Source organism: Echiichthys vipera (assembly GCF_963691815.1).
Source record: "Echiichthys vipera genome assembly, chromosome: 2".
Taxonomy (NCBI): Eukaryota; Metazoa; Chordata; class Actinopteri; order Perciformes; family Trachinidae; genus Echiichthys; species Echiichthys vipera.
In genome coordinates this window covers 19,108,294-19,121,762 of record NC_139827.1, presented here as the reverse complement: position 1 = coordinate 19,121,762, position 13,469 = coordinate 19,108,294, and the positions used below count along the sequence as shown (strand labels likewise).

Here is a 13,469-nt window from a genome sequence, read left to right as displayed (position 1 = left end):
GGCGTGCTAAAGAAGTGATGACTGCCGTGCGTCTACTGATGCGTGTAACTTGTCGCATTCACTATCTCGCACACACGCTGAGGGAAGTGCAGTATGTATGAAGCATACCTTGTAAAGGGAGATCTAGTCCTGCCTGCATCCTGTCCTGGAGAGAGCCTGCCATCGCTTTGGCATTCTTTCGCTCTGTCATTATCTGAAGGAGAGACAAAGAGAGAGAGGGGAGGAGAAGAAGATACAGAAGCATGAGGAAATGACTTGTAAAAACAGAGCAAAATCGGTATACCATGGCAGAGAAACAGGGAAGGAGGGCGAAGAGACAAAGAGAGAAATGTGTGAAAGGGAAAGAGGATGAGGAGATGAAAGAGCTCGGGAAAACCTAGAACAGTTTTACCACCAATTCTGTCATGCTTGCTGTCTACTAATTTTACCCGGGGAGCAAACAAACACACACTACTTTTTCTAAAGCACAGTAAAAGCTTTTACGCATCTGCAACTCACAGGTAGAAACCCATACATACAAACATATAACCACACACACACACACACACACACACACACACACACACACACACACACACACACACACACACACACACACACACACACACACACACACACACACACACACACACACACACACACACACACACACACACACACACACACACACACACACACACACACACACACACACACACACACACACACACACACACACACACACACACACACACACACACACACACACACACACACACTCTATTAGAAGGAAAAATGGCTTCCTCTCCACCTTTTGCCTCTAACAAATGACATTTCAGGGACACACGTTGTTCAAGTCAATAGTCATAACGAGGTATCTGTGAGTAGCAGAAGGTATAAAACCTCTAGAATAGAACTAAATTTGACACCAAATTCTGAGTGTACATACATAAATAAAGAATTTAAAAATCTTCTCCAACATCTAATTACATTTCCAAAGCTATAAATGTGTTTTATTGGGAACAAAAAGAGAGTCCATTAATCCTGAGAGCGTTCTGTAAATAAAGTAGACACAATAAAACACATAGTTTGAATACTGTTCTTCATACACTGTTTGCTTGAATCTGTATTTATCTAAGAGTGGATATGCAGGGCAGATAAAGCTGCACTGGTAACTGTGTTCTGGGCCTGTAATTAAGAGGAGTTTGCATCTTCCAATTTAGCCTTGTGTCTCTGGCAGCCTCCTCTAGCCTGAACCACTTACCCTGGAGCAGATCTCATGCAGGCTGGTGGCGATTGCTTTGGCTGGCGTGTCACAGCGGAAAACATGACATTTCAGGATCCTGGTGTTTTTATCCCGTGCCACATATGCAAAGTCCCTGGAAACGAGGAAAAAACAGGGTTAATAAAACACAAAAGGAAAAAGAACACCTGGTGGATGAAGATGAGAAAATGTTTGGTTGACTGGTTTCAGTACGACTGAGAGACAAGAAGAAGTATATGAATTTGTGCGCGTGTGTGTGTGTGTGTCCGGTTTTGGGACTGACATCTCTTAGAGACAGATGAGCGATGAACTGACCTTTTTCAGTCTAGAGAATAAAGGACAGACTAATACACACACACATACACGCATGCAGGTCGATGGACACTGGATCGATAGAGCAGTGTGATGCAAGAGAGAGTTGAATGAGTGACAGCGGGGAAGAACTCTCCCCTGGGCCCGGTGGAGCCGAAAACTACTTAAGTCCACTGAATAGAAGGAATGAAAAGAAGAAGGAAAGGGAGACGGAGGGAGAGAGGAATGAAGATGTAGCTGCACCAAATTAAACAAGTACAGCACACACACAAGTTTATTTACGTCATTCAGAAGTGCACATAACCAATCTAAATAACTCCTTCAAGCCGTGTGCTTCAATATGCCATGCAATAGGAAACATGGGCCTGAGGGTTAACAAGATTTCTGAGCCCAGACCCTTGGGGGAAACTCTCCTGAAAAGATTCCCAGTGCACAATGCTAGAGTACATCAAGAATCTCTTTGAAGAGAAGAAAAAAAAATGGGACGCAGAGGAAATTAAACAATAAGGAATGACGGAGATGATGGAGAGATACTGTAGGAGGGATGAAAAGGAAGGAATGTGTTTACCTCTCTCTGTGTCCAAGGAAGCAAGGGAGGAAAGGAAGCAAGTTAGTAGAGATACACCCCCCCACACACACACACACACCCACCCCCAAGCAGTGGGGGACAAAAGAGGTAGCCGGCAGACTCTCATAAACACACAGTAACACAATAAGTTACGTATTATGTCGTCTTAATCGCTCATACAATACTACTTCTCAAAACAAGAATAAGAAGTGCAAGTGAAATTGCACATGTGCGTGCATCTGCGTTGGGGTAGCTAGGGGTGTACCACAAGTCAAAGCAGCAATGCAGGTCATTTTTATGCATGCTTAAACCAAAAATAGAAATAAATATATTGTATGAGGGAAAAGAGAGGGACAGAGAGATGGGCACAATTATCTTTAATCGGCTGCTGTTGGTTTGAGTTTTTTTTTTTTTAAAGAAATAAAAAGGCTGGGAGTTTCTAAAGACCACATAAAAAAGAGGTTACTGATAGGGGAGCAAGTAGGAATGAGGGATAGAACAAGAGAAAAAGCACAGGAAATTGGAAGTGAGCTGCAACACTGTACACGAAAAAGATAAAAGCGCAAAAGACGAAGCTGGAATAAAACACCCAGATGAAGAGTGAAGATAAAAGAAAAGAGAAGGGAAGGGGGGGGGGGGGCTCATTTTGAATATAATCTTATAATCATGCCAATGCCCCTGAAAATGTCAAGGTTGCTATGGGAATCTGTAATATCTATGTGGTAATGAGCTGCATGGCACGTGGGGAGAGGGGTAGGGACTGGGGTAACGTTCCTATACAGACACAACCACTCCAATCTTTTGCAAGGGTACAGCAAGAGTGTTTGTGAGAGAGAGGGGGGGGGAAGAGGGAAAATCCTTACAAACAGGATTCAAATTCCAGTACAGCTACTACTATCTTTGCATTCCTACATACACATCTGAAGTATCGGAAATATAAACTCTGGAGTGAATTCTGGATGCACATTTTCCGACGATGAACGCTATTTTCTTTGTCATAAACTGCTGCACATTCGATTGGATCTTCTAATATAAACTTCAGATTCAGATCAACGTGACCCATTCGTCATGTAGTCTATTCGTAACTGTTCCATTCTCATTTAACCACCACACATGCACCCACATCTGATTTTTACACTCCACTTGAGTTCCCGTAAAATTGACACGCACACTGGCTGTAAAAAACTGACCCGCAAACTATGTGCTCAGCATCCCTCCCCTAGCTTATCTTTCTTTTTCTTCTACTTCATAATAAAACAAAATAGCAGAAGAGACCAAAATGTTCCAAAAGTAAGATAAAAGGTATGTAAATATACTCACAGTTGTTTGTTTTCCTATTTGGGCAGGTAATCCTGCATAGGGAAAGCGTCTGTACACGCTCACACTGTCTATTCCTGGTGATACTGCAGGCGTGCACACACTCTTCAACCTGTCTGCTCCACACCCAGTGAGCACTAACCATAGCTCCCCCTCTGGCAGCTTCATCCCCCTCTATCCCTCTCTCTCCTGCCAAAACTCCCCACTTCACCCCTCTCTCCCTCACTCCAACCACCTCCTCTCCTCCTCCTCCTCCCTCTGCTGCAGCTGAGGTATTCCCACTGCTCCCACTCTCCTGCAAGATGTAGATGTGGATGGTGGAAATAAACTCGGAAAACGCCAATTATTTTATTTAACAGGGTGATCTCTTAAATATACTATACCATATACCACCCTCTGTGTGTGTGTGTGTGTGTGTGTGTGTGTGTGTCTGTGTGTCTGTGTGTGTGTGCGTGCGTGCGTGTGTGTGTGTGAAGACAAAGATCCCCGTGGCAACAGAATTCTGCAGTTCTGCATATGCCAAGAGCTTTTAGCCTTGCCTCTTTCCCTGAGTGCACTCCTGCTTGAGCGTGCGTGTGTTTGCATACATGTGCAGGATAAGACAATTAAACAGCAGCTACCGACCTCTCCGGTCCACATCACCTGGCTGTGCTCGCTAACCTACATTGGGGTTCCTTCTCATGCATTCAGCAACAGTGCAGAGCGCCCTTTACTGGCCGCCCCGCAGCACCACCACATTGTGTCTGTGAACTTATCTTTGAGCTAGGCTAAGGTGAAAGCAAGGGAACAGGTAGTCAGATGGTGAATCACAATAAAGGTCATTCTCCCTCTCATCCTCTCCTTTGTACTGATGAATTAATCTTTCATTAGCATCCCTTCATCATCAATCCTTAACTCCTCTCTCCCGCCTGTCACCACACCACCTGTCTGTTGCCCTCAATTGTTACCCTGACCTTTTACAGAGCGTGAGTGATATACCATTGACTTCATTTAGATGAATTGATTAGCTAAAGTACTTGAAAACTTAAACAACAAAAGCCTCAATGAGTCACGACCTGGATGACTGGTTAATAACACTCAAAATATTTACACTACAGAAATGCTCACGATGATTTAGAGCATGGCATGCATTCGGAGAAAGCCACAACGTGACATCCTACTCCTACACACTCAGGACGAGCAAAATAAGCTTAATCAATATGTAGTTGCCAGGGTGACTAACCTGCCATTGTCCCGGCCAACACCCCAGACCCGGATACTTGCAATTGGCTGAGAGTGAAGCACACTGCGGTCCATGGGGTCGACCAGGTTCAACATATTATTCTCCAGCACCAGGTACATGTCCTTCCCCTGAACAAACACACAGACACAGACAGAAATTCTTCAGACCTCATCACAAAAACACGCAATGCTTATTTCCTGCAGCTCAAGACATTGCAAAAAGTTATTTATTTAAAAGGTAAGCTGCTTTCTTTTTATTGCCTAAAAAAATAGATTTGCCTGTGTGTGTGTGTGTGTGTGTGTGTGTGTGTGTGTGTGTGTGTGTGTGTGTGTGTGTGTGTGTGTGTGTACGTACGCGTGTGCGTCTCTAAATAATTGATCAACTCTTAAAAAGAGGGGGTGGAAGATAAAAGGTTACTGAATGAATGAAAGAGCTCTCTCTCTCTGCCCCCAATTTCTCCTCCTCATTCTCTACCTCCTCCCTCCATCTTTTGACATACATTTTAGGAGAATGTTACCCTGTCAAACTTCTGTTGCTCTTTATTTGGCTCCATCCTTACCTTTTGATTCCCTTTCCTTGCTTTTTACAAGCACTACTCTTCTCCTAAAAACTCTTTATTTTATGGGGATAACGATACACACAAACACACATGCCACGTGACTGCACTCTTTTTCTCACCTCTCCCCAGATGCCGACGGTGTCTCGGATGTCATTCTTGCAGTAGGACAGCTGTCGGATGCAGTTGTTAACAGCAACGCTGCTCTTTCCAGGAGCCAAGTCCTCCTCAGCCATTTCCACCCATCCCAGAGAGCGCACTGCAAAACACTGGAACACACACCAAGTCGAGATACTGTTACATACAGTATACGGTACAGTACTTGCAGACTTATCACAACTTTTGGCACACTGACCAGCAGGTTTTTTTTAATAAGGCTTAAAAGCCATATTTTAGCCTGACTTTATGGTTGTTTTGAAGAAGCAGGATTCTGAGGTTAAAGCCAAACACTTGAAGCTCCACAAAGACAAATACAGGAGGTGTTTTTATACAGAAAGGCTGTCACATTGGTGGCCAGGCAAAGGCGGCAATTTCCCGAAAGCTGGCTTTCTGGGATAGGTGTAAGGCGTGAAGCACGTGTGATGTACAACATATGCGTCGGAAGAAGTTTGCCCTGTAACATCAGTGCCTTTTTTGAAAACAACGATGGCGGGGGACTACTTTCTCTACTGTGATGGTCAGCATCGTACGAATTTCAGAGGCTTTCCAGTTTCTCATCTGTACGGTTGATATTTCCCAGTTTAAGTGATGAACAGGTGATGACTCGCTGTATCTCGTTCCTGTGATCCGCTGTTTCCTGCTTTTAAAACTCCCGGCTGTGGGTCGCACAACAGTTCATGAAATCGACACCTCCACCAGAAAGGGGAAAAACTCTATTTACACGGAAATCGAGCCGTAGATATGTGTAGGACCTGAGCCGGCACATTGGGTGAGCGAAATCAGGCCGTCAATTCGACACGTTCTGTCTCTTGCTGTCCAGTGTAAAAACACCTATAGATAACCAGACCGATAAGGACGAACACAGCATGTTGGTAGACGAGAAGAAACAGAGAGAGACCATCAATCTGATCTCATCAAGTATTCATTTGATTTCAGCAGTCCATCCAGAAAGTGCTTTGCACTTGAATACAGAGATCCTTGATGAAAGAGGTCAAAGAGGGAAAGGCCGACAAAGTGAAGTGAGTCACGATCACACCAACCAGTGGCATCATGGTTGGATGTGAATCAAATGCCCATCTCAAACAGACTGATGTCTGCATGCATATATACATGCATGATGAATCTTTGCCTTGTGTGAGTAGTAGTAGCGCATCTACCTGCTGTTCTCTTTGAACACACAAAGATGTTGAGTATTACACAGCAGGACATACAGTTACATCATGTCTTTGGTGGGGGATGTTTACACTGCCACGGGGCTGACAAGCGTGTGGCTCACTCCTTCACTCGCACAGTCAATATACAAGGATTCACACACATGTACAGACATGCGCACAGACAAAAAATACACACACTGCCTCTCTCTGTGTCGCCCGGTGTCTGGTGAAAATTGTGTCACAGACCCAGATCAGCAGATGGAAGCACCTACATGACACATTAACTGTCCAATGTTTCACATCCGACCAATAGCTTCTCATTTAACCGTCACACACATCGGAGTTTTACACTCCACTTGAGTTCCTGTAAAATTGTGACATGCACACTGGCTATAAAATAAATTGCCCACAAATTACCTGCTCAGCAAAATCCCCTAGCTTATCTTTCTTTTTCTGCTACTTTATAATAAAACAAAACAGCAGAAGTGATGGTTGCAAAAGTAAAATATACACATGCCATGTACAAGACATGATAATTGTTTATATTTTAAGGTAGTAAAAAGGTACCTGTGTGTGTACTGCAGCCATCTGTTAAGTATTCTAGACTTTGATGGATAGAAGTTGTTGTTGAGTGAGATCTTATTTTTATAGTGTGTGTGTGTGTGTGTGTGTGTGTGTGTGTGTGTGTGTGTGTGTGTGTGTGTCAGAGCAGACCTGATGCCTTGACTGTATGTCTGTTTTTGTGTCTTTTTAAATCACAATGTCACTGTTGCCCACAATTGTGAATTTCTGCCAGACAAACACACTGAGGGAAAGAGACACTAGACAGCAAAACCAGCACATCTTCATCGAGCCGAATGTAGCCTTTAATCTATACTCTGCAGTGCTTTTGATCTATTCAGGTATGTATTTCAGCCTTTCTGCAATATGCTGCCGTTTGTGACAGAATGTAATGACTCAGAAATAATTAATCTATTTTTGTGTTTAATTAGTCGGATTCTAAATTAATTTGCTTGTATCAGCCAAATGTTCATGGCACTTCCATGACTAATATGTTTTATTGATCCGTATCCTTTGATTAAAAACTTTAAATGTCTCATTTGAATCTCAGCGTTTCATGTTTCAGAGGCCTTGGGAATTAATGCACCAATGTGCAGCATCGAAGTACACTTCTCTGTTTAACCACTTGGAGGCAGTGCTCTATTGTTTAGCTATATCTTCACCCTGTTGAGATCATAAGACAGCCACCGTGATAAACATAACCACCCCCGGTAAACAAACAGGCGTATGACATAAACAAACTAAAACATACAAACAAAATGCTTTCAAAGCAAGAAGCCATGTGTGGTGAAAATGTGGATTATATTATACAGTGTTTAAAAGTAGGATTAGATAACTCATGAATTCAATTAGAGGTATTCTGCCAGCCACACCGACGTATCTATAGTTCTTTCTTTTCACAGTTTACATAAAGGCAAGACAAACAGGTCATAGTGCAAAAGGCTGCTTGATATACACACAAAAAAAATCAAAAATTTGTATCTAGCATTTGGAAATGTAAAAGGCACTATATGAAAATGTTTTCTTGACAGATATATTACATTAGCTGCAGAACGATGGTAAGTATGACAGTATCTGTTTTATGTCTAAAACCACAGCTTACAAAGATAGACATGAATCACAAATCTTAAGGAAAATGCTCCCTACCTTTGTTTCTGGGTCACTGTTGACACCGTTGGACTCCTCTTCTTCCACTGTTGGACGGTTCCTGTGAAAAAAAAAGGTTAAAAAAAATGTAGGATGTAGTTGTACGGTTAGCACCGTTCTATTATTAGCATTGCAACCATTAGCTGCTTTACTAACAAGGTTCCTGCCCTGCATGTGAAGGCTACAGGCAGTAATTACACTAATAGAGAACACAGAGCCATTTCCTGAGTAAAAGAACTAACATCCGGCTTTGTCTGACCTCATCAACATTGATAAAATGCAAAATTAGAGAGACTCGACAAAACTAGTGGAGACGGATGGATGCAGTTGAAAAGCAAGATTAAGAAACTCATTTATAACTAATTGCAGTGGCCTGCAGAGATTCATGCAAAAAGGCAGTTCGATTTTTGTATCTTCTTCTTCTTCGTCTTTGTACCTGTGTGTGTGTCTGTGTGTGTGTGTGTGTGTGTGTGTGTGTGTGTGTGTGTGTGTGTGTGTGTGTGTGTGTACATGTATTTCACCTTAGCTTGAGCGATGCGTAGCGAAGCGTAGCACCCTCAAACTCCTTCAGACTGGGGTCAGGGTTCACCGTGGCTGCCTGCAGGTCCTGGTGCACACAGGTGACATTATCAGAGCATGCAAAATAACACCAAAATAATACCCACATCTCAGGCCAAAAGGAAACTACGCCAAAGCCCCTTTCACACGTGTAACCTGTAGCACTGCTAAAACTGTCTGGGTTTGGCTGGTTATATATAAAACAGGCCTCCTAAATGAAGTAAAACTGATCCAACAGGACAAGACAACTTCAGACAGATGAGAGCCGTGTTGTTGTTTTATTTTTAGGTACTTTATAGTTATGTGATAATGCAGTTGAAAGCGATTCAGATGTATGTTGATAACCTTTTAATAAAGCAAGATAATATGAAATTCATAGTATTTCATGCCCATTCCATGTTCATTTACTCTTTGCCTTTTAGCTTTACTTTTCTGAAAAAAACAGCTTGTGAATGCAGCGGGGGCAGGAACAATTAGTTAATGCAAAGATGGGGTCTTCAGCCTCTCAAACATGGTGATTTCTTGCTATTCTCTGTTTTATAACGTATTAAAGTAAATATCTTTTGGTTTTGGTCTAACAGAACAAGACATATAAAAGACATAACCTTGGACTTTGAGGAACTGGAATGGACATTTTCTTCACGGTTTTCTGATATTTCACAGATCAAGAGATTAATCGATAATATAATCTGCAGATTAATCAATAATGACAATAATCCTCAATTGCTGCCCTAGAATGTAGTGCTATGCTTTTGTTTCAGTTACAGCTGTGGCAGATGTCAAGAAATCCTACCACCGCACTGCCTGAGCACTGAAAACAAGAATCCCATTGGCTCCTGTTCTTACACCAATATGACTGCATTCACGGGTTACAGGGCATGTGGGAGAGGGACTGAAAAGACACAAAGCTGGCAGAAACCAAATGTAAATCTTTGACCCCACTGGTGTATACTGTGAGGCATGCATCCAAGTGTGGGCAGAATGTCCTTGCTGGATGGAGAATGGTATTGGTGTTATGTGTAATGGGGCATGCTGCTTCAGGGAAAGACAGTTAACATCACACACACACACACACACACACACACACACACACACACACACACACACACACACACACACACACACACACACACACACACACACACACACACACACACACACACACACACACACACACACACACACACACACACACACACACACACACACACACACACACACACGCACACACGCACACACGCACACACGCACACACGCACGCACGCCAGCAGGAAGGAAAGATGACAACATTTTAGCCACATAAGTAAAGAAAGAAACAACCTGTTGAGTGTGTTGCTGCAGCCAAATAACAGATGTTTTACAGGCATAACAAGGTGCTGTGGTAGGTGCAGTTACATTTATGATTAAGCATCAGCCGCATGCTTATGCCAAGGCAGTAGCACAATGTATAAACGCACAAACTCAAAGTGTGGGTGAGGATCAAGACTCATTGACATTGAGTGCATTATACTTGCCTTCCACACTTCACTATCAATCTTTCCGCCATAATCACTCCCCACCTGTTTCTACATAGAGCGTTTTAACGAACACACACATACACACAAAAGTGATGGGGCAAAGATTGGGGGTCGAAGGGAGGAGGGAAGCGAGGGTAGAAAGACAGAAGAAGGCTGTTAGGAAACTAATTCACTCCACACACAGTGCTTGTTGCAATAAGGAGCGGCCCAGAAAAACATTTCTTAAATAAAAAGCTATCGATCATTTTTTTTTCTTAAATGTTTCCTGCTCCTATTGAACATTCATCTCTCTCTCAATCTGTTGATTCTTGATTAGTAGAATAAGATCAAAACAGACAGTAGAGTCATTTGGACGGTGACAAGTTTCTGGATAATGGATCAGGAATGGATCTGAGAATCAGCTTTAACTTTGACAAAACCAGTTACATGCAAAATCAGCAAAAAGATGAGAAAGATTTAAGTGTAAAGCTATAATCGAGACAGAGAGCCACTAAAAAAGAAGTACCAGTAAATCAAAAAACATCAATCAAAGGTCTATAATAAAAAAATACTTGAATATAGTAGAATGTCAATTTTAAGTTTTAAAGGTAAGCATGTAAGTTGAATGGTGTGACGTTATAAACGTATTGCACTTTAGTTTCAGTGTTTTTATGCTGCACACAGTATTATTACAAAAAAACTGTCTTTGTCCATAAATGCACACAAACATTGTGAGGTTGTAAGTCTTTTATTGTACCCCGTGTGTGCTGGAGAACAGAGCCAAACCAAATGAAGACATGCCACTGTCCAAATACTTACTGACAGCAGTGTATGTAGACATACCAATACAGTAATATACACACGCGTACCGAAGATGTAGGTAAACTGTTTTCTATTTGACACACACACGCACACACACAGAAAGATATGAAGCAACAACTCAAGGCTATTGAGCCAAAAGAGAACCAGAAGAGTGGTTTGGTAACAGAGCTGAAGGGAACAGAAGGTGGAAAAGGAAAGTATTCTACCTTGTCCTCATCTTCAAAATGCTGCAAGGGAAACTCTGCATCAGCCATCCCCTGTAGAGATGTGGAACGAGGCTAAAGAGAGAGTGAGGGAGACGGGGGAGAGAAGAAGCATTTAAAAATTACTAAAATCACCATGGTGAGAATTCAGAGGACATCTACTGGGATAATGTCTGCCATTTTGGCTCCCGTTTCCCTGGCTAACAGTGTAGCAGTCTGCAGGTCAGTCACTTCCGGATAGTTGTACCGGAGTCTCAGTCTGGCACATCTATCTGTCGACGTCAGTCCATTCTTCCCGAATCAATATTTTATCACGCTGTGTTCCTCTCTATCAATCTCCTTTCATCTCTTCGTATCCCTCCATCATTCTGCATGATTGACTGATTGATCGACTCAGTGTTCTTGTATCCCTGTATTCTGCTGCTAGACTGCAGTATTGATGGTCCTTTCTCTGTCTCAGTCTCTTTACCCAGCTGTCTTGATGCATATTTCTGCCAATCATCCACTAATCTCAGTCAGGACTACAGAAAGAAACAGACCAGATGGATACATTTTACTGTCCAGTCTATATTTCCACGTGGAGGCGTAAACTGAATTTTATACAAAATGTGCAGAATACTGTAGAAGGTATGATGAAGCAGAAAAAAATACTTACAAAGTAGCAGCTGTTGACAAAACCACATGTGGTGATTGGGGGCTCGTGGGTGGAGAGAGGTTCCACTGAGCTGTCGGAGGTGGTGCTGCCCGAACGGGTTGATGCCCTGAAGAAGATCTCTGCCTGGCACGACTACATGTACAAACACACACAATGGATTTATGAAGGTAGGATCTATTGTATCACATCTGTATTTGTTCTAGATAGGAATACTCAATAAGGTGGCAATTGAGTGAACAATATCTAAAAGGCTTATTACAGCCACTCATTTTCTGCTGTGTGCAATTTTTCAAGCATGATATTTCCAATTGTATTAATGCTGATCATAATGACTAACAGTTCTAAAAACACTGTTTAGACTAATAATGAGGTTTTTAATTTTCAAATAAATGACAATGCAGTCCAGACAATATTAGTTATTCATATTTGCCTATGGTACATAATATCTAAGTTTAACTTACATATTTGTAAGTTTACTTGATTGTCAGACTGTACTCCAACTACAAGGCTGCCAGAAAGACTCACAAACTGTTTGCCAACACTTAGGTCTTCACAGTTAAACAAAACAAAAAAGGCAAAAATTATGTCAGACCTAAAATGCACATGAAACGGTACTTTTTATCTTAACTTTACACAAGTACTCATGTGTGTGTGTGTGTGTGTGTGTGTGTGTGTGTGTAATCTTGTGATTTTTACTGCTTATGTGTTCTTCTGTCTCTTACCTCATGGTCAGGAGTGGGTGAGGGGCTGAGTGAGCCCAGGGACTGTTTACGTGGTGTGGAGGCCGTGTGGTCGCCTAGGGCCTGGGACTCTGTCTGTCCAGGGGGTGTTGGGTGGGTGGCAGGCCTCTCCCACTGGGTGGTGCCCGTAGGAATGTGCCAGTAGTAGATACCAGCCATGTCTGTGATCTTCTTCCATCCTGGAGGCAGGTCAGGGTCTGTATGGAATGACTGCTCACTCCAGATATCTGAGAAAGACACACACACACAAACAAAGGTGCAAATTCATTAAACTGAGAAGACATCTTCCAGTATTTTTACTTACAGATGCATGTGTATAAACACACATCTGTGACTGCACACACTAACATACAATATTGTGTTTTCTCCCATATGATAAAATCTGCTAGATGGGAACCCTCCCACACTCATATACTGAACGATATCAACAGCTGACTGGGATTACCATCAACTGCTGCAGCTGTCATTTAACAAGCAGCGTCTTTCCTCAACAATAACTGAGTAAAACTTGTTTCGCACTATTGTTGTATTTGTGCAACACACCCGCACACATACCTTAAACTTCTTTGAAATACACATATCACATAGGCACATAATAAGCATTCCTCTCACATTAAAAAACAGTTAAACCAACTTCAGATGCATTCCCAATGAGGTAGCCCAAACCAAAACATAAATATTTAAGGGTGTATTTGACATGTACATTTTTTTTAAACCTAAATGAGAACCTATTTTTAGTTTCAGGTACTGTATCAAA

General features: G+C 42.2%; 1 protein-coding gene across 6 annotated transcripts in view; it reads right to left on the bottom strand.

The window, feature by feature from the left end:
* apbb2b (amyloid beta (A4) precursor protein-binding, family B, member 2b) overlaps positions 1 to 13,469 on the bottom strand; it is a 50,520-nt gene that overhangs the window by 9,831 nt on the left and 27,220 nt on the right. For 5 of the 6 annotated variants that reach the window (XM_083935390.1, XM_083935394.1, XM_083935391.1 and 2 more), the window contains exons 5-14: positions 12,695 to 12,939; positions 11,973 to 12,104; positions 11,321 to 11,392; positions 10,311 to 10,361; positions 8,760 to 8,845; positions 8,239 to 8,299; positions 5,341 to 5,487; positions 4,663 to 4,790; positions 1,244 to 1,358; positions 109 to 193 (exon numbers count right to left, since the gene is read on the bottom strand). In XM_083935390.1, the coding sequence (XP_083791516.1) occupies positions 109 to 193; positions 1,244 to 1,358; positions 4,663 to 4,790; positions 5,341 to 5,487; positions 8,239 to 8,299; positions 8,760 to 8,845; positions 10,311 to 10,361; positions 11,321 to 11,392; positions 11,973 to 12,104; positions 12,695 to 12,939 (1,122 nt within the window). The remainder of the gene's footprint in view (positions 1 to 108; positions 194 to 1,243; positions 1,359 to 4,662; positions 4,791 to 5,340; positions 5,488 to 8,238; positions 8,300 to 8,759; positions 8,846 to 10,310; positions 10,362 to 11,320; positions 11,393 to 11,972; positions 12,105 to 12,694; positions 12,940 to 13,469) is intronic. The other variant, XM_083935395.1, reaches the window with a different exon arrangement.